Genomic DNA, 22,715 nt, shown 5'->3' with positions numbered 1-22,715 from the left:
GGAACTTTTGCCACTCCTGCTTCTGATGTGTGTGTTTAATAGGTACCTACAGGGGGGAAAACATTTAATAATGGGCTCTTCAGTCCAGCAGAGAAAGGTCTAACACGATCCAGGGGCTGGAAGCTGAAGCTAGATGAATTCAGACTGGAAATAAGGTGTCAATTAGTAACCGTGAGAGTAATTAACTATTGGAACAATTTACCAAGTGTTGGATTCTCCATTTTAAAATCAGGACTGGCTGGTTCTCTCAAAGCTCTGCTCCAGGGATGATTATGGGGCAGGTCTCTGGCCTGGGCTCTACAGGAGGTCAGACTAGCTGAGCACAATGTTCCCTGGTGGCCTTGCAATCTCTGACAAATGGCCTGTTGATCTCCAGTGCAGCCAGTGGCTTTTCACCCTCTGCAATCCCATTTGCTGCCAGCTGTGCAGCCCTGCACCTGGCCCCCCCTTCCCCAGCAGACAGAGGGATGCAGGGGCCTTCATGTGCTCCATTTCCCCCCAGAGATTTGGGGCTGATCTTCACACAGGTTTGGTCCCTAGACATTTAACCCTCTGGCTTTACAAGGGAGCGACCCTGGAGCAGCCTGGGATCGCGGCGAAGCCGGGGGACGAGCTGTAGCCGCATCCCCAGGTCTCACAATGCCTGGCAGTGATGGGATTTCAGCCCGCCCCACCGTCCCGCTTCCTGGGGCAGAGCAGCCAATCAGGGCTGCTGCAGGAGGCAGGCAGAGTTCTCTCCCCACCCCTCAGGAGCCCACACTGTTCTCATGGGGGGGGGGGAGAGCTAAAGAGCCGAGCAGCTAAGGGTGGCGCTGCCCCTTCTCCCCCTGTGAGCAACGGGGACAGGACGGCGCTTCTGCCCCTTCTCCCTCCCACAACCCCTGGCTTGGGAATAGGGCCAGGGGCTCCGCTGCAGCCCCCCGCCTGGGGAAGGGGTGAAGAGCCCCCCGAGGAGCAGAGATGGGTCTGGGGGGGCAGAGTTGATGGGGGAACGGGAGGGGTAGGACTGATTTGGAGGTTGGAGGACAGGCAGGGCCAGCTCCAGGCACCAGCTTAACAAGCAGGTGCTTGGGGCGGCCAAGGGAGAGGGGCGGCACCTGCGGCAATTCGAGGGCGGCAGGTCCCTCACTCCCTCCAGGAGCGAAGGACCTGCCGCTGAACTGCCGCCGCCGATCGCGGCTTTTTTTTTTTTTTTTTTTGTTGGGGGCGGCAGAAATGCTGGAGCCGGCCCTGAGGACAGGAGCAGCTGCTGGGCAGGAGACGGGCACGGGTGAGGTGACAGCTCCTGCTGCAGGGGCCAAAATCAGCTCACTCACTCCATCTGGGAGCGCTGGCCACACTGCTTGGCAGACAGACAGATACACACCCACCCACTTCCACACCCACCTACACGCACAAGCACAACCATGCTCCGACCCCCTCCCACACTGATGTACCTGCGCTTGTTTTGATGCTGTTATTGTGTCTGCGTGGATGGTAGGTCAGTGACGCTGCCCCATAGAAGGGAGGGCCCAGGACCCAGACCCACGAATGCGACTCATGTGTCTAGTACAGAGTCAGACATCAAGATGAACTTTGTTAACGCTGAAAAAAAAAAAAAGATTGACCAACCACACTGCTGTGCAAGCTTCGCAGCAGGCCCTGTGCTCCAGAAACATGGTCGACCTCTTGCTAGCCCAATGGCCTTCGAGCTCTGGCTTTCTCGCCTCGGCCTTATGATGCCGGTTTAATGAAAAATTAAGACTAAGGGGAGGGGTGAAGGTAATTTACAAGAAAAGTGCCTGTACCTAAAACACTCTTCTTCCATGTTAAGCTATGCGACGGCACCATTTTCTGGCGGGTGGGGGAGCCGACCAGGCGGAGCAGGAGCAGGGTGTGTGGGGCAGGACGTAGCGAGGTTACGGGCTGGCTCTGTTTCCATGTGACCATGAAGAGGAGGACTGGAGAGCCTGGATAGTCTCTGACGTGGCCTTTGAGCACCAGGGGCGGGGGTAAAAGCCATGAGGCAGAGAACAGTTAGACCAACATGATGGTGTCTGTACAGTACCTGGGCAGGTATAATCCCCACCCCAGTGTAGTTCAATGCATCATTTCAATACTTACCGGCATTCGGATCAGCCCTGGGTTGGGTCGTCTCCAGAGGTTCAGGCTCATCCTCCAGCTCTGGAAGGACGTGGTCTGGGGACACTGTGGCTCTGTCTGGCTCTGGGTCGCCCACATCCTGGCCTTGCAGTTCAGTCAGGGTGGCCACAACAAACGGCAGTGGTGGCACATTTACCAATGATACGGTCATGCTCCTCATAGTCAGAGCAGACCGAGGTCCAAATCTGGGCTGTCAAATTGTGCTCGGCGTGTCTGCTGGCCAGCCACATCTCCCTGGAGTGTCCCAGCTGCGTCCTTCCTGAGCACTGGAGATGATCCCTCTTGTGTCCCTGTGCCAAGATACTGATGGATGGATGAGCACTGTAATGAGTGGCCTCCTCCCGGCCCCCACAAGTGGCCCCTTGCCTCAGTTTCCTCTTGAGTAACCCAAAGGACTCCATTTCAGGCTTTGACTTCAACAAATACCCCTCCTGGGGCCAGTTTATTACACAAACCTTGTGCAAATAGTCTAACAAAAGTCCCAGAGCGTAATCCCTGTCAGCTCAATGCCTATAGTTCTTGTTCTCACCATACCCCAGCGTCCTCCATCACAGCCAAGCTCCTTATCCGACCTCGTCCATCTTTTCTCAGGTGCACTGACCATCTACACTAATATGGTCACCACTTTGAGAAAATTGTGATACTTTTTGTACAAAGTATGCCTTGTGAAGCATCACTGGAAAGTTATAATCTGCTGAGTATTAGTATCTTGTTATAACATGTGTATTGACATTGTGGGTGGAGTTATTAAATGGTGCTATTTGTCTGGAGCTCAAACATGTTGTGAGTCTGAGACATGCCCATAGGTTCTCTCTTCAGGAATAACAAAGGAACTGTAAACAGAAGCCTCTGCGTGTCACTCCCGGAGACACCTCAAATGGGATGTATGCAGAAGGTGCAAGCAAAAATTTGCAATTCATATGAAGGCCTGAGGGCAAAGCACAGACACCCTGGAACTGTCTGAGCCCATGACACAACCAAGATTTTTCCAGCCAAAAGGGTCAAGGTATAAAAAGGGAGAACAAAGGCCCCTCTCTCCTAACCCATCTCTGGACTGGTGAATTCTGACAGGGGAGATTTTGAACAAAAGGACTGAGATCCCCCAAAACTCTTTGGGCCACCCAGGGAGACGTACAGAAAACTAGCAGATTTCCCACCCCTGCTATCATTTTGGACTTACAAACTTGCATTCACCGGTAACGTATTTTACCTGCTTTAACCTTTGACTAACTTTCCTTTCTTTTTCTTAGCTAATAAATCTCTCGCTAGTTCCCCAAAGAAATTGGCTGTCAGCGTTGTCTTTGGTGTGAGATTCTGAGCATCCATTGACGTGGAGTAAGTGACTGGCTCCCTGGGGCTGGACGAACCTAAGGGGTGGGGATTTGGGGCTTTCATCGCAGACGTCCAGTCTGTCTGGGTGCTGAGATAGGCTGGAGTGTCTCTGGGAACTGGCTGTGGCTCCATGGTAAGCTAGTATAGCGATCCGGGAGCGCACGTTTGGTTACATCTAATTATAGACCATGCCCCCCGGGAGGGCGTCTGCCCAGTTTCTCGACAGTCTGACCTGAGATTGGCCCTCTCACCTGTGACCCAGGCCAGGCACTGTGACAGCCGCGCTGCTGGGAGTATTCTTTCCAGGGGAGCTGTCCTCAGGCCCCCGGCTCTCCCACTGTCTCTCAGAGCCTAGCTCTGTGGCAAGGAGACATCAGTGGGTAAGGCCCTCTGCTGCTCCCCTTCCTTCAGCCCTGGCCCTTGGCGCCTGCTGCCCGGCATAGAGCCAGCCTTCTCTGGCTTGGGGATGCCAGCCAGCCTGCAAACCCCGCTCTGCTCTCCTGGCTTCAGCTTTCTCCCAGAACTGCCTTCTGCCTCTGGCAGCTCTCCACTCCTGCCCTTCTCCCCGCTGGCTCCTGCCGGACTTCAGATACGCCCCAGGTGCTGCCCCAGCCTCTCACCTGGCTCAGCCGGGAGCCGCTGGACGGGAATAGGAAAGCTGAGCCCCCGGTTCATTTAAGGGGCCAGCTACGCTCTTACAGACCCAGGAGACCTGCTCTCCCCCGAGGGCTATAAAACTCAGCATCTCCCCACGGGGCGCAGCACGAGGCCCGACTGGGGAGTAATCAGGAGTCAGGGACGCGGGGACGGGAACTCCTCAGGAGCTGGAATCGCCCCCGGCTGCGCGCGACCATGTCAGTGGCGAGGCGACATCCAGCGAGGAGGCCCCGAGAGCAATAGAGGCGCCCACGCAGCAGCACCGCTCGCTGCTTTGCTACAGGTGAGCTCAGCGTGGGTTTGAGAACAGACCTTAACACGCTGGGGGATTTGCAACAAAGCCTTTTGGTTGTTCCTGGCTACCCGGCATTTTAATGCAAAGCATCTCAAGCTGGCCCACAAGAAAGTTAACATGTCGACAAACCTGTAGGAGTCCAGCGAGCATCACTCGTGTTTAAAAACCTGCCTCCTGGCCATAGGCGCCGACTTCTACTCACCCCGGTGAGTGCTCGACCCCCACTCTACCCCTGCCCCCGCCCCTGCCCCGCCCCATTCCAACCCCTGCCCCAAAGTCCCTGCCCCACTCTGCCCCCTCCCTGCCCTATTCTGACTCCTTCCCCACATCCCCGCCCCGGCCCCACCTCCTCTCCTGAGCAGGCCATGTTCCCGCTCCTCCCCCCTCCCTCCCTCCTGGAGCTTGCTACGCCGCCAAACAGCTGGGAGGTAGGCGGAGGAGCGGGGAGGTGGCGTGCTCAGGGGAGGAGGCAGAGGAGGAGTTGGGGCCAGGGGGAAGGGGAGCTTGGCTGCCGGTGGGTGCAGAGCACCCACTAATTTTTCCCCATGGGTGCTCCAGCCCCGGAGCACCCCCGGAGTCGGCGCCTATGCTCCTGGCAAGGGTATTTCAGCGCCCTACGAAAACCCAACACGTCCATCGGGGAGAACTTCCTTCTTTTACTCCATGTAGTGGGGCTCTTTCCTCTCCCCTGCCCTGCCGCATTGCTGAGACACCTACCCTGACTGTGGCGAGTAGCAGAACGACATTCTGGACACTGCCTAGTTCAGGATGGATCATCCAACCTCTGCACTGGGCTCGGATTACTGCAATTCCCATGATCCCGGGCAGGGGAATAGCAGTGAGCGACGGGGGAAGAGAAGTGAAGGGGGTGGGACCTTGGGGAAAAGAGGTGGGGCAGGGGCGGGGCCTCAGGGAACAGGCAGGGCAGGGGAGGTTCCAGCACTCCAGCTGGAGTGTCTGATTTAAATATTACAAAGTTGGCAATCTTAGTTGCAAGACAGTTTGAATTTGTCTGTGTTATAACTAGGCCGGGAAGGAATCGATTTGAATTGGTAAATGTCAGTACACGTTGATTTCACTGCCCCCCGCCCCAATGAAAAATATTTCCCTTGATAATCACAGAAATGCACCGATTGGCAAAGGAAGAACAACGCTGCTGAAGTTCTTCTTTGAGTTTGATCGAAGGGTCTTTACTGGGTATATTCTGAATGGGATGTTGATGGTTTGTCTTATAACGGCATTAAAGCTTTAACTTGTGGAATCTCAACGTCCATTGTCAGTAAATAATTATTGTCTGACCCCTCCATTGTCTGACTCCCCCTCATTTTCTGCAGCAGTGAACATTTAAATAGATCAAAATAAAAAAAATGCTTAAACATCACTGTTATCGGTCAAAATTATCAACCAGTAACTGAATTCTGCCCAGCCCAGTTAGAACCCGTCAGGCCCTGCTCTCAGCTTGGTAACAGACTGCCCTGGGCACGCTCAGGTGCATGGGAGGGGGCGGTTGTGGCTGGACCTGGGGAAGGAATCCTGGGGAAATTCCCTTTCTGCTCCCCCAGCTCTGTGATGCCGCCACGCTTGCCTGCCTTGGTTGGCCCGTCCCCGCCACAGGCTCTGGGCTGCACATACCCTGAGAGGGCTGAGCAGAGGGGGCAGTTAGGAAGCAGCACGGAGCAGAGGCCTGGAGACCCGAATGGGCAGAGCTGAATCTGGTGGTTTAGCAGTTTAAGGCCAGACCTACAGCTGGGTTCAGCCCATCCAGGGTTACGTGGCTAGGGGGATCAGTGGGCTGAGGGTCCCTGGCGCCAGCAAAGCAGGTGCCAAGGTGTCGGCCACTGGGGAATGGGTGTGGAAGCCTCCCCTCTCCTCCCTGCACAGCAGGGCTGATGCCTAGGCTTTCCCTGCCCCGTCTCTGGAGCCCAGACAGCCCCTCACACACAGCAGAGACCCAGCGTCTCTGCCCAGCCCCACCCAGGGCCTCTCAGAGGTCCGTCGTTCGGAGACACTGCTGGCCAGGGCAGGCTGCAGACAGCCAGGCTGCGGCATGCATGTCTCAGGCACACTTGCTCTTGCGAAGGCAGAAGGGAAGCTCCGGAGCCGGGACCAGGATGTTGCTGAAGATGGGCTGGTAGTTTTCGGGCAGGGACTGGGGATTCTGCGCCATCATTTCCAGCACCACGTTCCGGACCTCCTTGGAGACGTCGCCCCGCAGATCCAGCAGGATGGAGACGTGCTCGTCGCTGTGGGGAACAGGAAAGCAGAGACTGAGACGCCGAACCCCTTACCTGCTGCTACCTCCTCGCCCCTGGGGGCTCACCCCCGCTGCTCACACGCGGGACCTCCTCTCAAGCCCACACACCTCTGAGGTCCCCCTGAAGTGGCTGACAGCACGCTGCAGAGCCTGGAGTGACGGGTACTGCACTGAGGGGAGAACCCCACAGCATCGTCTCTTTCCTCCAGGTGTCCTGTGCAGGGACCTACAAAATTCACGGCCGTGAAAAACATGTCACGGATCATGAAATCTGGTCTCCCCCGTGAAATCTGGCTACTGTAGGCAAGGGCGGATTTCCAGTAAGGCACAGTAGGTACATGCCTAGGGGCACCAGCGTTCTAGGGGTGCCTAAAAGTTAAAAGTGGGTTAAAAGTTTCAGTTTTTGTGGAAAACACGAAGGTCAGTGTGTGTGTGGGGGGGGGGGGGGGCGCTGAAGATGCTATCCCTGGGGGCGCATAAGGTGTAAATCTGGCCCTGATTGTGGGGGGGGCGTGGTATTGCCACCCTTACTTCGGTGCTGCCTTCAGAGCTGGGCAGCAGGAGAGCAGTGGCTGCTGGCCAGGCACCCAGCCCAGAAGCCAGAGCGTCTGCCAGCAGCAACTACACACCACACCACAGAAACACCAACCCAGGAACCAATCCCTGTAGCAAACCTCGTTGCCTACTCTGTCACCATATCTACTCTGGCGACACCATCAGAGGACCCAACCACATCAGCCACACCATCAAGGGCTCATTCACCTGCACATCCACTAATGTTATATATGCCATCATGTGCCAGCAATGCCCCTCTGCCATGTACATTGGCCAAACCGGACAGTCCCTCCGCAAAAGAATAAATGGACACAAATCGGACATCAGGAATGGTAACACTTCAATCTCCCTAGTCATTCTATTACAGATTTAAAAGTCACTATCATTGAACAAAAAAACTTCAGAAACAGACTTCAAAGAGAAACAGCAGAACTAAAATTCATTTGCAAATTCAACACCATTAATCTGGGCTTGAATAGGGACTGGGAGTGGCTGGCTCATTACAGAAGCAGCTTTTCCTCTCCTGGAATTGACACCTCCTCATCTATTATTGGGAGTGGACTACATCCACCCTGATTGAATTGGCCCTGTCAACACTGGTTCTCCACTTGCGAAGTAACTCCCTGCTCTCCATGTCAGTATATAATGCCTGCATCTGTAACTTTCACTCTATGCATCTGAAGAAGTGGGTTTTTACCCACGAAAGCTTATGCCCAAATAAATCTGTTAGTCTTTAAGGTGCCACCAGACTCCTTGTTGTTTTTGCCAGCAGCAGCACAGAAGTAAGGATGGCATGGGATGGTATCGCCATCCTGACTTCTCCGCTGCTGCTGGCAACGGTGCTGCCTTCAGAGCTGGGTTCCTGGCCAGCAGCCGCCGCTCTCCAGCCGCCCATTCTGAAGGCAGCACAGAAGTAAAGGTGGCAATACTGCAACCCCCGCCCCCTCTAGCCTTGCAACCCCCCACGTGACCCTCTTCTGGGTCGGGCCCCCCATGGTTACAAACACTGTGAAATTTACAATGTCAATATCTCAAACCGTGAAATTCAAGCCTTTTGAAAGGCTGACCGTGAAATTTACCAAAATGGACCATGAATTGGTCAGGCCCTAGTCATGCGGCTGCATCCCTCCTTCTGCGTCTGGTGTGCTGGGGCAGGCTGAGACGCGCCCGGCCAGCAAAGCCACAAACCGAAGCTCGAGCATGTGTCGCTAAATAATAGACTTTGTTCAAAAGCAAAAAACCCTTTTTTCTTTCTTCCAAATGTTCTCGTTTGGGCTGATTTGGAATATCGAATGTTGGCCATTTCACTTCTCTCCTTTCAGCCCTTTGGCCCCTGAGCACAAGCGAATGAAAGAAGAAGGAGTGGGGGCTCTTCAGGGAAACGTCTTTTCTTTTCTTTTTTTCCCTTCAGTTTTTGTTTGGCCGTGCTGGGAGTTTTCAAACCGCCCTTGCCGCTGGAAGAGTCAGAGCGTAGCACAAGGAAAGAGAGGGTGGGATCCACCGCCCCCCACCCCCGGCCACCAGTCATTGCTTTATCTCGCTCCGTGGCCAAAACGAACAAAAGGGGGCGGGGAGCCCAAAAGTTCAACATTTGGAAATAAAACCAAACTCTTGTGAAAATCCTCGCACAACGGGCACCTGGCTCTGGGCTGGGCTCAGCGGCGGGGAAACAATCTCCCCAGGAGCCAGGGGCTGCTCTCTGCCAGTCTGTGCCGCTCCGATTCGGTGACTCTCTCCTCTGTGCTGCCCACAGGCGAGCCTGGGTGGAGCGGCCAGCGCCAGCCGGCCCGTCCCTTGCAGTGCCTAAGAGCTCTGCCCCGTGGCTATCGGGGATGAACAGGATTGCGAATACCTCTGGAGAGGTGCTCCAGATGCATGCCATGGGGTGCGGGTTCAGGCTTACACGGGAGACAGCCTGTGTGAAGGCAGCTCCCCCTACTGGCAGGGCAGGACCTCCCCATGGCCCCCCGTGTAACGGGCCTTTCCCGCCGCGCTGGGTTTGCTACCTGATGTCGGGGTATTTCGTCATAAATCCCAGGACCTCCAGGCTGAGCAAGGCTGGGTCCTGGAGGCGGATGAGCTCCTGGAGGGCGAATATCACCTCGAGGGTCTGCTCGTTCTCAGCCAGGCCCTGCAGGAAGGAACCAGCCAGCACAAGGAGCGTCAGGAGCAGGCCAGACACACAGCGCCGCCCCAGGGAGCCGTGGAGCAGCATTGTGCCGGCAGGCTGGCCCGCAGCACCGGCCGGAGAGAACTCACCAGACACGCTCAGCAGCCAGGCCCAACGCCCACAGGTGCAGCTCAGTGTCTGTCATAGACTCAGAGACTTTAAGGTCAGAAGGGACCATTCTGATCATCTAGTCTGACCTCCTGCACAACGCAGGCCACAGAACCTCACCCACCCACTCCTGTAACAAACCCCTGACCTATGTCTGAGCTATTGAAGTCCTCAGCTCGTGGTTTAAAGACCTCAAGGTGCAGAGAATCCTCCAGCACCCTCTGGGCTGACGTGCCCACGCCTGACCCCCCCCAGGCCTAAGAGAGGGGCGATCCAAACTCCGGCAGCCAGCGCTTGGCTCGGCCTAGCATTGAGAGGGGCACCGCCTAACCTGAGCTGGGCAAAACGGTTCGCGGCCGAACAACGCAGGTTTGGATTCGTGAATCTGTGTCACGGTCACCGAAGAGTTTCGACCGAACCGAACCGATGGAAAGGTTCCAGGCATGTCGAAAGGCAACGTTTCGACCCGCCGAGAAAAACTGGTTTCGATTTCGGGCATTTTGATAAAAGGCAAAGGAAAGCAGGACGCGCGTCACAAAACAGCCGGAGGAGGCGGCGGCCAGAGGCGGCCGTATCAGCTTAGGCCCGGGGGGTAGCATGCTCCCCTAGCACATGGGAGAGCCACTTTCAGTTCCCCCAGGAGGGGGTTGAACTGGGGTCTGCCAGGTTGCAGGAGTGCCCTATCCAGGGGGCTATGGGATATTCTGGAGCAGGGCTGTCTCAAGCTCTCCTGCTGCAGCTGTGTTACTTTGTACATTTCAGTAGCCAATGGAGCAGGGACTTGGGGCTCCCACATCCTAGATCGGGGCTGGGCAAAGTTTTTGACCCGAGGGCCACATCTGGGAATAGAAATTGTATGGGGGGGCCATGAACGCTCACGAAATTGGGGTTGGGGTGCGGGAGGGGGTGAGGGCGCCGGCTGGGGGTGCAGCTGAGGATGAGGGGTTTGGGGTGCAGGAGGGTGCTCCGGGCTGGGACTGAGGGGTTTGGAGGGTGGCAAGGGGATCAGGGCTGGGTCAGGGGGTTGGGGCGGGAGGGAGGCTCAGGGGTGCAGGCTCCGGGTGGCACTTAACTCAAGTGGCTCCTGGAAGCAGCAGCATGTCCCTTCTCCAGCTCCTAAGTGGAGGCGCGGCCAGGCGGCTCTGCATGCTGCCCCGTCCACAGGCACCGCCCCTGCAGCTCCCATTGGCCACGATTCCTGGCCAATGGGAGATGCGGGGGCGGCGCTTGGGGTGGGGGCAGCTCGTAGGAGCCAGAGAGAGGCCATGTCATTGCTTCCGGGAGCCAACCCTGCTCCCCGGCTGGAGCGCCGGAGCGGGACAAGCCCCAGACCCCGCTCCCCAGCAGAAGCTCAAGGGCCGGATTAAAATGGCTGGTGGGCCGGATTCAGCCTGCGGCCCGTAGTTTGCCCACCTAGATCCGTCCTAGATCCACCTGGCAAGAGGTGTTCTCACATGCTTTCCCTGGCCCCATGATCACCCATTGCCAGCGTGAACGACTATGAATTGCCACTGGGGATGGCGGCAGACAATTCCCTCTCCCTCGCCCGCTGTGTGGCTGAAACGTTTCCGTCTGCCTCCCCCTCAGCCGGCCGCCATGACCGCCCACCGGCGGTACCGACCCACAGGGCTGACCTCGCGACTCTGGGAGTGCAGCTTCCCTCACCAGGTTGTGGAAAAGCTCCCGCAGCTGGGCGGCATCCTGGAGCAGCCGGGTGGCGAGCTGGCTCCGCTCCTCGGCGCTCCGGCACACCATCTTCTTCTCCATGAGCGCCCGCACGTAGTGAGTCATGACCAGGTGCTCGCTCTCGGCCAGCAGGAACTAGACCCCGGCAGGAGACAGTGAGACACAAAGGGGAGAGGGGGAACCTGGGGCAGCCGTAGCCAGCAGCAGCCGAACAGCGGAATAACGTGGACTGAGTGGGATTCCTGCCGGGCAACGTGGCAGCACAGGGCAGGGAGCCACGGCAGCCCCTGGCACCGCTCGGCAGCACCGCAGCCGCCTGGGCATCTCCGCAGGAGGGAGCGTGACGAGGGCGGGCGGGCCCGGCTACGTGTCTACGGCAGCTTGGCTGGGTGGCCTACGGGGGAGGGAAGAATCTGCAGGGTGATCCCAGCAGGAGGGGGAAGGAGCGCGTAGGGCACCCCCGGGGGTGGCGCCGGCAGCACTGGGGTGCGATTCGGGACAGGAACGGGCGGCTGAGCACCGGGGGGGTCTCCTGGCAGTGAACCGAGCTGTCTCCCAAAGCTGAAGACCCGACGAAGAGCTCTGGGGAGCTGGAGAGCTCGTCTCGCTCAACTTCCAGAAGCTAGTCCAATAACAGATATGCCCCCCCCCAGCCCCATCTTCCCCCCCAGCCGGGACAGGCCAGGAGCCCAGCCGGCCTCCTGAAGGTTACAGACAGCATCCGTGCCTGCATTTGGGGGGCGTGGGGAGAGAGCCCTCCGGCAGCCGGGCACTGCTGGGGCCAGGCAGGAGCAGCTGGGGCAGGTTATTCCAGTGCTCTGCCCCCTCTCCCCCCGGCTGTCTCCACTCCGCTCTCCGGCCCCGCCCTGCTCCCCCCAGCCTCCTTGCTCTCACTCTCCAGCCCTGCTCCCTTGCCCGTGGCCGGGCTGTGCCAGCTGACTCCATTACCCACGCCAGTGGCTGGGCCCCGTGGGGCAGGGTCTGAGGGTGGGGGGGCGGGGCTGGCTTGCTCTCCAGCCCATCCCTCTGGGGCCACCCCTTGTGCCACTGCTGCTCCTGCCTGCGGAGAGCTGCTGCCTCCACTGTCACCTGCGCCTTGGAAAGTAGCCAGGACGCGGGAATGTTCTACCTCGCCCGGCCCCCGCAGAGGGGCAGCTCCAGTCTGAAAACCAACTGCTCTGACCCCCCATCAGCCTCCCTGGGTCCCACTGGCCCTGCTCCCACCCCACCAACGGGCACAGGGCCAATGCAGAGGGCACAATCCCAGGGGGAGGCACCATGCCTCCTGGAGCTCCCCAGGGTGCAGGGGGCATGCTCAGCACCACGCCCCTCCCAGGGCACAGCATGCACCCCCCCAAGGGGAGCCAGCCACACCAACGGCTCTACAAGGAGAGGCGCCCGGCGCCTCTGGAGCACCGTACCGTGAAGACGGGGTTCCTGACGTGGGAGAAGTCTCTCATGTACTTGTCGATCACCTCGCACATGCTGTTCACCAGCTGGGCCCCGGACAGCCACTTGCGGGACGGCAGCTGCACGTACAGGGGCTGAAACATACCCAGCACCCACAAGGTGTCAGGCGGAGGCTCCAAGCCCATGCAGATCGGCTTGCTCCCGTTCCACTAGTATCTCAGTGGGATGTTAAACAGCAAGTCCAGATAACTTGCATCCAAGAGTTTTAAAGAGCTGGCCGAGGAGCCTGTAGTAACCCTCATCCCTGCACTAGCAGCTGCGATGCAGCAGGACAGAACGCTGCCCTGGGGAAAGAGACTGCCACGGCAAGGGCAGCTCGCGCTGGGGAGGGGGCGTGGAATCCACCCAAAGGGTCAGCTGGAAAAAGCTGTTCGAGAAGGAGACGCCTTGAGATGCTGAGCTAGCGGGTGAACCGGAACCTGGGTAGGAGGGGAAGTGATAAAATACCAAGAGAACAAACGCAGGGAACTGGGACGTGAGAAGGAGGAAAGAAGGAAAAGCGGAAAGGTTTCAGGTCGGAAGAAGCAGAAAGAAATGGAGCTGGGTACGTGAGCAGCCCTATTAGAGCAGGGCCGTCGAGGGAAATCAAATCGACGGCCACACTGGAGAGAGAGTATCAAGGGAAAACGAAAGGAAAGGGAAGTGGTGGAAGCTGTGCTGCAGGCAAACCGATCCTGGAAGCAGTAAACGAGAAGCCCCCCCACAAGGGCCCTAAAGGACATGAACGGAGAGAGGGACTGTTTGAACTTCTATTGATGGATACAGTTCAAAGGGGTCTAATGGACAAGGGAGGGCCGGCGAGGTGAAGAGCCCCCGCCTGTGGATAAACTCAGTGGAAAGAGGTCCTGCCACAGGAACATCGACTCTCCAGAGCACTTCAAGCCGAAGAGACCAAAGAACAGGACAGCAAGAGCGGAGCTGGACTTACAGCCAAGGAGAGGAAAAAAGGTTGATTCTTCTCTGAAGTGACACAGGGTATTGGTAAGAAATCGCTTTTGTTCTTGTTGACAACAATGCATTTGGTACTAGCGGCACGGCGCGTACGAGCTCACGGAGGTTAATGAGTGGGTAACCTGTGGTGTAGTAGAAGTAGTGAGTCTTTGCAATAGTCTATATTATTTATGCTCCTGGTACAAGATGGGAGTTTTCCCTTATAAAGCCCTACAAATGTAAAAGGATCCCTTTTGTCTTGGTTGACTGCCTCTCCCCACAGCGTAGCCTAGCCGGGTCTGTGGGGCAGCACATGAATGTTGATTTTCTGTAAGTTTGGAGCCGTGGGAACGTTCCAGAAGACTGGAAGAAAGCTATAGTTGGGCCCTATTTTAAAAAGGGTAAAGGGGCTGACCTGGGTTGCTATAGTCTGCCATCAATTCCTAGGCAAGATAATAGAGCAGCTGATACAGGACTCAATAGAGAATGAAAGGAGGGTAATGTAATTAATGGGCTTATGGAAAATAGATCCTATCAAAACTAACTTGAGTTCTTTTGCTGATGTGGTTACACATTTGGTCGACGAAGGTAATGGCGGTGACGTAATATACTTGGACTTTTGTGAGGTGTTTGACGCGGTACTGCATAACGTTTTGATGAATAAACTAGAATGATATAACATTAACAGGGCCCACATTAAACGGGTTGAAAACTGGCTAACTCCAAATGGAGCTGTAACCAGGGAATCGTTGTCTAGCAGGGGTGTGTCCAGGGGGGTCCTGCAGGGAATCAGTTCTTGGCCCTACACTATTCCCGGCTCCAGGAGCCCTGCAGCCCCTCTTGGACATGTGTACCTGCAAATCCAGCAGCAGCTCCTCCAGCAGCAGCCGGCAGGCCTTCTTCTGGGTCCTGTCCAGCGCAGTCTTCAGGGAGGAGGGGATTTCAGCGGGCTTGGCAAGAGATGCACTGCCGGGGTGCAGAGTGGAGATGGACGAGCTGGAAGGAGAAAGAAGGAGCTGAGGGATGGACAGCTGGGGCAGACGGCCTGGGAGAAGGGGAGCATGGGCTCTGGGGAAGCGAGGGAGGAGCTCTGGGGAACAGGGAGTGGAGGGCCGGGAATCTGACTTAATGGTGGGGACGTGGGCTCTGGGGAAGGGGTCAGAGCCAATACGGGAGTGCAGGGGCTTTGGGGGTCAGTGGGTCTCGTGTCCTTGGGGGCGGGGGCTCTGGGGTAGCAGTGAGGGGGATCTGTGCCCAGTGTGGGGGCCGTGTGCTCTGGGGAAGCAGTGGGTCGTAGGGAAAGAGCTGCCAGTGCCCTGCCAGGTTACCTCAGCGCCATGTTGTTGTTGAGCAGGGCCAGCAGGTAGGAGATGTAATGCTTGGGCATGGCTCGGTCCTTCTGGTGCTCCTTCCCGCAGTCCCCCAGGGCCTCTCGCAGCCTGGGATGCAGCACATGGGACCGTGAGGGTTGGCAGAGAGGGGACCAGCCCTGGAGCTGGAGGGCACCGGGGACTCTCTCCATGGGAGCCCTCTGCCCCTGGCAGCAGCCGCTGGGAGGCCCAGGCTTCCCTGGGTGGGTGAGGCTGTGAAACGGAGCCCAGCGGCTGGGCAGATCAGCCTGGCGCCCGTCGGGCATTGCATGCTTGGCCCGCGCTCAGCCTGGGGGTTCCAGCCTCCGTGGTGCTGATGTCTGGAAGCTCCTGGCGCGGAGCGTCCCAGTGCAGGGGGGCGGGTGCTGGGCAGGCTGGAGCACAGGGCCCCGATCCTGAATCAGCTGGAGCAAGCGCTGCTAAGCAGTTGCCAGGTAACTGCCTCCCTGCAGGATGCAGCCCAGGGAGCTGGGGGATGTATCCCGCTACTACGAGGGTCACGTTTCCTCATTCCCAGCCTCACCCTGCCCCACCCACCCATTCGGGGGGCAGGGCACGCCATGGGGCCCACCTAGGGCTCCCCTGACCCCTTCCCACGCAGCAGCCTGGCTGTCCCTGCTGTGCCCCACATAGCACCTGCAGGAGGAGGCCAACGAGAGCAGCGCCTGAGCAGACAGCTGGGGGGTGGGGTCCTACCCCCAGGGCTGTAAGGCCCATGGAGGGCGAGGGGCTGCAGAGGGATACCCAGGGGGAGGGTCCATAGGAGCCAGGCGCGAGGTTGGGGGGACGTGGGCTGAGTACCCAGGAAAGGAGTGCTCAGTGCTCAGTGAGGACAGGATCCAAAGGGGGACCCGGCCCCTGGGTGCCCAACCCTGGAACGGCCCAGCGCTCCAACACACGGCAGTACCCTGGCCTGCCCCCCACCCCCCCGAGATGGGCGGCACGGGATTCCGCCAGCCTTTGCCATCCTGCCCTGGAAGGCCGGCCTCAGGAAGCGGGGGGGGGCACCCCAAGGACACCCCTGACCTGATCAGAAAGGCCTCCAGCTCGTCCATGGCCATAGCGTAAACCTTCTGCTGCAGAGAGGCCGTGACCAGGGAGGCCACCCGGATGTTCTCATCCAGCATCTGGGCAGGGAGAGCAGGACACGGGGTCACTGCCCTGTCCGTAGGCTCCCCCCACGTCCCCGGCCGGGGCTCCGGCGCTGCTTGCTCAGTGAGGCTGGACGCCTCGGCCCCCAGCTCTGGGCTGGCTGGCCTCGCTCCTGTGCTGTCCCAGAGCCAGGCAGGGCAGGGCAGGTTGGTGCTCCAGGGATCTGAGAAGCCGTGAGGGCAACCTCCCTAGCCCAGCACACCCCAACTACCGCAGGGGAGACCCCCCAGCCCAATCAGTACAGGAGCGACAGGACTGACCCTCCGGGCAGAGTCACCTCCCGAGGGGGGAAAGGCAGGTCCTCCGGGGAGCCCAGAACCAGGCCAGCCCAGTGCAAGGTCTAGGGCACGAGCATGGACGGAGGAGCAGGTGCCCTAGGGTTCCAGGTGACCCCTAGCGATACGGGCCCGAGGCACAGAACAGCTCTGCAGGCGGAAAGCCCGACGTGCCGAGAGTGCTCGGGTATTGAACCATGGCTGGGGGCAGCACCCTGTGCCCTGCCCAGCTCCTCACAGGGCACTGCCAGGCCCCTTGCCCTCCTCTGCCCCCTCACAGGGCACTGCCAGGCCCCTGCCCCGCCCTGCCTGGCCTCACAGGGCACTCCCAGCCCCAATGCCCTGCCCCGCCCGTCCCTTCACAGGGCATTCCCAGCCCCAATGCCCTGTCCTGCCTGGCCTCACAGGGCATTCCCAGCCCCCTGCCCCGCCCTGCCTGGCCTCACAGGGCATTCCCAGCCTCAATGCCCTGCCCGACCCCCTCACAGGGCACTCCCAGCCCCAATGCCCTGCCCCGCCCGTCCCCTCACAGGGCATTCCCAGCCCCAATGCCCTGCCCCACCCGTCCCCTCACAGGGCATTCCCAGCCCCAATGCCCTGCCTGACCCCCTCACAGGGCACTCCCACCTCCCCTGCCCTGCCCCGCCCATCCCCTCACAAGGCATTCCCAGCCCCAATGCCCTGCCCGACCCCCTCACAGGGCACTCCCAGCCCCCTGCCCACCTGCATGACGATGATGGGCAGGGCAGACTGGAAGAAGCCCAGATGATCCATTTCTGGTTCCTCCTCTCGGAACCACTCCTTGAACTCCACCTCCAGCGTGCGCCGCATCCACTCAGTCACGCTGGCCTGCCCGACGGGAGGACGAAGAGGTGAGACGGGAGGCCGGGACCCTGCTCTGCAGCAGGAGCTCTGAACGCCCTGAGGTGGCCACAGCCGCCCTACTGCTGAGACTGCAACGGGGCTTATGTTTAACGCCGAGCCGCTCTACAAACACACGTGCGCAGTGAGATGGGGCTGCAGACTGGGCTGCCCCCTCAGAGGCAGGGTGAACATTTGGGATTATTTGCTCTCGGGGCTCCTGAGATACGGCCCATCCCCCTCTCCCCCAAATTGATCTGCTTCCCTATAAGCCTTGGTTTGCAGAGCTAGAGGAAAAGCTCCAGGCGGGATCCACGTCCAGCTACGCTCCCGGCACTGCCTCCGCAGAGCCCCCATGCCTGGGGCCAAGACCCGGCTCCCTGCGCCGTTCACTCGACGCTATTGGACCCCTGCCCGGTTCTAGGGAGTGGTGCGCAGGGCTGCGGTGAGCCAGGCCTGGAGCGCCAGCGCAGGGCAGCCCAGGGGATCCCAGCCTTGGCACCCCTAGCTAGGGTGGCCGGGCCATCCCTAGGCGAAGCATGGAGCAGCCTGAGCCCAGAGACGACGGCTGGCGGCTGGCACAGGCCTCTCCTCACAGCCAGCGCTGTCTGGGTGCCAGTGCCCGTGGGGCACCCGGCTGGATTCAAAGCAGAAGGGCACGAACCTCCCGGTGCCACACCCGGCGGAGCTCGCCAATGTGCCTCCCTGCGTGCCCTAGCGCCTGCTAGTGGAACACCAGGGTATCTCTCACCACAGGGGCCTGTGCCCACGGGGGAAGCCAGCGGATGGGGGCACAGCAGGAGAGATGAGAGGACGGCTCAGGCTGGTGGATAGGTCTGTCTCTCCAGGCAGCACCACCATGTGCTGGGAAAGGAAGGCATCCCGCTGACGTGGTGCGGAGGGAGCGGGCACAGGGCAGGCAAGGTCAGGGGCATGTTCGTTAGCTGGCACAGCTCAGGGGGCAGCAGCATTTGTCTCTGTTCCCCCTCAGTTGCTCCAGCCTGGGGAGTGAGGCCGTGGGCTGGCAGGGCACGCAGGACACAGAAGCAGTTCCGGAGCAGGGCACGGCTGCAGTGACAGAGGGGCTGTGCCCACGGGGGGCAGCCGGGGAAGAGGCCACGGTGGAGACTAAGGAGGAAAACTCTCAGCAGCGAGAGCTGCTGGGGAAACTCCACGTTTGCCTTAGGTGGGAGCTGGCAGAACCCTCCTGAAGGGTCACAAGAACCCGTGGTGGTGGGGAACGGCGTGAAAGCGAGCCGGAGCCTGACGCCGCCCAACCCAAGCACCCGGCTCAGAGAACTCAAGGCCCGTGTCGTGCTCAGGCCTGGTAAACAAGAGATCCGGGTAATCAATTAACCAAAATGGGCTTGTCGGAAACGAAGCCTAATTAGTGGACAGAATAATGAGGGGCTGGGCTGTTCCATCCACTGCTCCCTTGGGGGCCTCCGAAAGACGCTGGGGGAAGCTGGCAACAGAAAGAAATGGAGGGAGTGGGCTTCACCATCATGGCTGCCACCCCTGCTGCCTCCTGGGCCCCCGGGATTCATGGTGACGTCATTGTGCCAGAGGTCCCGACCTGACCGGGCCAGAGGGAGGGACCCAGATCAATCCCCAACACCAGCTGGGAGGTGAGACTTTGTCACCCCCCCTCCTCCAGGTGTCCTTTTCCTTCCCTCTTGTCTTTCCTCTTCCCTACCGCTCTCCTTTTCCCTTCTGTCCAATAAGAGTCTGGCTTAGCCGGCCGACACGGTATAGTTTGCAACACTGCTGTTAGCCGGGGACCAGCGAGGCAGGTAAAAGCAAAGCCCTGCACAGCCCGACACTGGTACAAGCTTGCCAGCTCTTGGAGCGGCTGATCGGCCCCTGGGCTGGGCCCGTGTTTCTGCAGCAGCCAGGCTACCAGTGAGAATCGGCACCAGAGACAGATGCTGCATTTTCTCTCTTCGCTGTTCTGTCCTCTCCCCTTGTGTGTGTCTTGCTTTGTCTTCTCGCAAACAGGATCGGATGTTACCAGCAGCAGCAATAGCTCCAGCCCATCCCTACTAACTTCTCTTTGCCCCGGAAGGACAGTTATTCCCATCTTCCCACCTTTCCTTCTCGTCTGTACCTTTAACCAAGGGTTACAACGGTTGTTACTGCTGAGTTGGCCATGGGACTAAGCTGGCCGAGGTCTCTGAGTGCCAGCCCCCGAGCCTTGTGTAAAGCTGTCTAAGACTGATATTAACACAGCTGAACCTGGGGGCAGCGGAATGGGCTCTTCCTGGCCCCGCCACTGCAGGGAGCTTGGCACGGGGCAGAGGGCGAATGAACGGGGGAGGAGGGGCCCAGCAGAGCACGCAGCGCTGTGTGTGTGGGGTGGGGGGGGGAGAGAGACACTGTCATGGCTTGACGCTCAGGTTTTGCTGGGCCCTCGCCACCCCTTCCCCGAAATGGGTAACTCCAGCCCGGCGTGGGACGCTTGCTAGCACATCCTCCTTAGCTCACTCACCTTGACTTTCCCCACGTATTTCCTTTCCATCTGCTCCACCACCTCTGGCGACACCAGGGGGGCCAGAGTTGACACGTCCACCTCGGGGAGAAGGTCTGGGTGACCCATCATTTCCGGGCTGCGGGTAGGAACAAGAGGAGCCAGTGAGTAACACCACGTGCTCCAGGCGGATGGATGACTTCCACATGCCCGCGGGTGTGTGGGCGCACACACACAGACACGCACACTCTCCGCCAGCCCAGGGCTCCTCACACACACCCCGAGCTCCCCCCCCGGGCCTGGCACTGACCTCTGGTACACATGCAGAACCCAGCTGAGGAGCATGAAGATCTCTTGCTTGTCCAGGTCCCTGCTGAGGATGTCCTGCAGGTGGTCGGAGAGGCCCCGGTGGTACATGCGGGTGCAGACGCTGAGGATGTCGTAGTGAGGCGGGCAGCACTGCACCATCAGGTCTTTCACCACACGCAGCTCCGCCAGGATGTCGCTCTGCAGCGTGGCCAGGTGCCGGCCCAGTCCCGGGCCCTTCAGCTCCACGTGAGCGGCCTTGAAGTGGGCAGCAGCGACGGTCTCCTGAATGACCCGGTAGAACCGCTGCCTCCAGGCTTTGGGGCGCCCGGGGGCGGGGAAGCGGTGGGCATGGGGACCCAGCAGCAGGGCATCGTCGACACTCTCTTCTCTCTCAATGATCCGCACGGCAGAGACGAAGAGGGCCGGGTCCTCCTGCACCAGCCTCACGCCGCCGCCCACCACACGCCACAGCTGCTGGGCCAGTGCCTCGCTCAGCTCCTGCAGGCCCCCGAAGAAGGACTCCACCACGCCCAGGGCCTGGTCCCTCGGGAGGCTGCTGCTGCCGTGCAGCTGGGAGGAGATGTCGTCCCGCAGGCGCTCCAGCGCCATGAGCCCGGCGTGGGCCTCCAGGAGCTGCTGCCCGTGGAGGAGACGGAGGGAGTGGGCAAGGAGCTCGTGTACTGTGTGGAGAGGAGAGATCCAACAGCCTGGACCCCACGGGAGCCGGCGCCCGGCTGCCCTGCACGGACAGCAGCAGGGCCCAGCACCGGGAACGCGGGATCCCACGCGCAGCGCAGGCGAGGAGGAGAGACACCCTCTGAGCAGGCCCCCTGGAAACCTCCTGCGGCCCCCCACAGGCAGTGTGAGCTGCCTGCCTGTGCCCGCACCACGCTGGGCAGCTGCTCAGGTGGTGGGCTGGGCACAGGACTGGCAGTCCCTGAGCAGGGAGCTCCTGGCTAGAAAGCCTGGGGCCTACTGTCGCCAGACAGGCAGCTGCGCTCCCAGGACGTGCTTGGCCAAAAGGGCCCAGACCGCCCGGGGCTCTGTGGGAGCAGGACGTGCCCCTGGCAGGCGCCCGCTGTGCCCACGCCCCTCTCCCTGCCAATGGGGACCCTGCGTCCGTCTGCTGGGGACCACGTGGCTACGGGGCATAGCCAGGCTTACGCCATTGTGGGGTGACTGCGGAGCCCTGGGAAGCCTCGGGGCTGGGGATGCCCTCGTGGGGCTGGCTGCTCTTGCGGTTAGCACGGCTGGGCCTTCCCTCCAGCCCTGACAGCGTCCCGGGACCTGGCTCCTTCAGCCAGCCGCGGGGCTCGACGCCGGCAGGGCAGCCGGGCCCAGTGCCCGCGCAGGAGCCGGGCCGCACACCAGGGCACGCTGAGGCCTGGCTCGGTGCCCCTTACCTGAGGAGAGCTGGGGCAGCGCCCGCACGACGGCAGCCAACTGCGCGTGCTCCGTCACCACAGCCCGCAGCGGCGCCAGCCTCTGGAAGCCCTCGGCACTGCCCAGCAGGTGCCATCGCACGGCGCAGAGGTCCCGGCGCACGCTCCGCACGTCCCCTGCCGCCGAGCGCAGCTGCTCCAGCCCCGAGCTCACCCCCTCCAGGTGCGACTGCACGGTCGACTGGCAACACACAGGGCAGGGACGGTGAGCGATGCCCAGCCCCAGAGATATGGGGAGAATCAACCCACCCCCACCACGCTCCCCCAGCCCTACCCTACACACAGCCCCTCCAGAGCCCCTCACGCCCCTAACCCCACCCTAAACAGCCCCCTCAGACCCCCCTCCCCTCACCCCACCCTACAGAGCCCCTCCACACACCCCTCCCCTAACCCTACCCTACACAGCCCCTCCAGACCCCCCCCTCCCCTCACCCCACCCTACACAGCCCCTCCAGACCTCCCTACTCCCCCAGCCCCACCCTACACAGCCCCTCCAGACCCCCCACTCTCCTAACCCCACCCTACACAGCCCCTCCAGACCCCCTCACTCCCCTCACCCCACCCTACAAAGCCCCACCAGACCCCCTCACTCCCCCAGCCCCACCCTACACACAGCACCTCCAGATCCCCCCACTCCCCTGACCCCATCCTACACACAGCCCCTCCAGACCCCCTCACTCCCCCAGCCCCACCCTACACACAGCCCCTCCAGATCCCCCCACTCCTCTAACCCTACCTTACACACCCTCTCCTGACCCCCCTCAGCCCCCTAACCCCTCCCTACAGAAGCTCCTCCAGACTCCCCCACTCCCCTCACCCCACCCTACACAGCCCCACCAGACCCTCTCCCCTGACCCCACCCTACACAGCCCCTCCACACCCCCTGACTCTCCTAACCCCACCCTACACAGCCCCTCCAGACCCCCCTCCCCTAGACCCACCCTACACAGCCCCTCCAGATCACCCCACTCCCCTGACTCCACCCTACACAGCCTGTCCAGACCCTCCTACTCCCCTAACCCCACCCTACACAGCCCCTCCAGACCCCCTTACTCCCTTATCCCCACCCTACACAACCCCTCCAGACTCCCATCCCCTCACCCCACCCTACAAAGCCCCTCCAGCCCCCCCCACTCCCCTAACCCCACCCTTCACAGACTCTCCAGACCCCCTACTCCCCTCACCCCACCCTACACACAGCCCCTCCAGACCCCCCTCACTCCCCCAGCCCCACCCTCCA

At 60.2% G+C, this 22,715-nt stretch overlaps 2 protein-coding genes across 2 annotated transcripts in view; both read right to left on the bottom strand.

The window, feature by feature from the left end:
* Window positions 1-2,220, bottom strand: part of LOC112125319 (chymotrypsin-like protease CTRL-1) — a 15,486-nt gene extending 13,266 nt beyond the window's left edge. The window contains exon 1 of the mRNA XM_026653817.1: window positions 2,104-2,220. Within this exon, the coding sequence (XP_026509602.1) occupies window positions 2,104-2,220 (117 nt within the window). The remainder of the gene's footprint in view (window positions 1-2,103) is intronic.
* A 4,262-nt stretch (window positions 2,221-6,482) lies between these two features.
* LOC112122198 (exocyst complex component 3-like protein) overlaps window positions 6,483-22,715 on the bottom strand; it is a 19,537-nt gene continuing 3,304 nt past the window's right edge. The window contains exons 3-13 of the mRNA XM_026653828.1: window positions 21,437-21,656; window positions 20,035-20,713; window positions 19,746-19,863; window positions 17,120-17,245; window positions 15,996-16,096; window positions 14,928-15,038; window positions 14,454-14,595; window positions 12,621-12,743; window positions 11,179-11,334; window positions 9,242-9,366; window positions 6,483-6,669 (exon numbers count right to left, since the gene is read on the bottom strand). Of these exons, the coding sequence (XP_026509613.1) occupies window positions 6,483-6,669; window positions 9,242-9,366; window positions 11,179-11,334; window positions 12,621-12,743; window positions 14,454-14,595; window positions 14,928-15,038; window positions 15,996-16,096; window positions 17,120-17,245; window positions 19,746-19,863; window positions 20,035-20,713; window positions 21,437-21,656 (2,088 nt within the window). The remainder of the gene's footprint in view (window positions 6,670-9,241; window positions 9,367-11,178; window positions 11,335-12,620; window positions 12,744-14,453; window positions 14,596-14,927; window positions 15,039-15,995; window positions 16,097-17,119; window positions 17,246-19,745; window positions 19,864-20,034; window positions 20,714-21,436; window positions 21,657-22,715) is intronic.

The sequence above is a fragment of the Terrapene carolina genome, unplaced genomic scaffold (assembly GCF_002925995.2).
Source record: "Terrapene carolina triunguis isolate 2854851 unplaced genomic scaffold, T_m_triunguis-2.0 Scaffold165, whole genome shotgun sequence".
Taxonomy (NCBI): domain Eukaryota; kingdom Metazoa; phylum Chordata; order Testudines; family Emydidae; genus Terrapene; species Terrapene triunguis.
The sequence above is the reverse complement of the archived record's forward strand: the minus strand, read 5'-3'. Positions and strand labels throughout refer to the sequence as shown.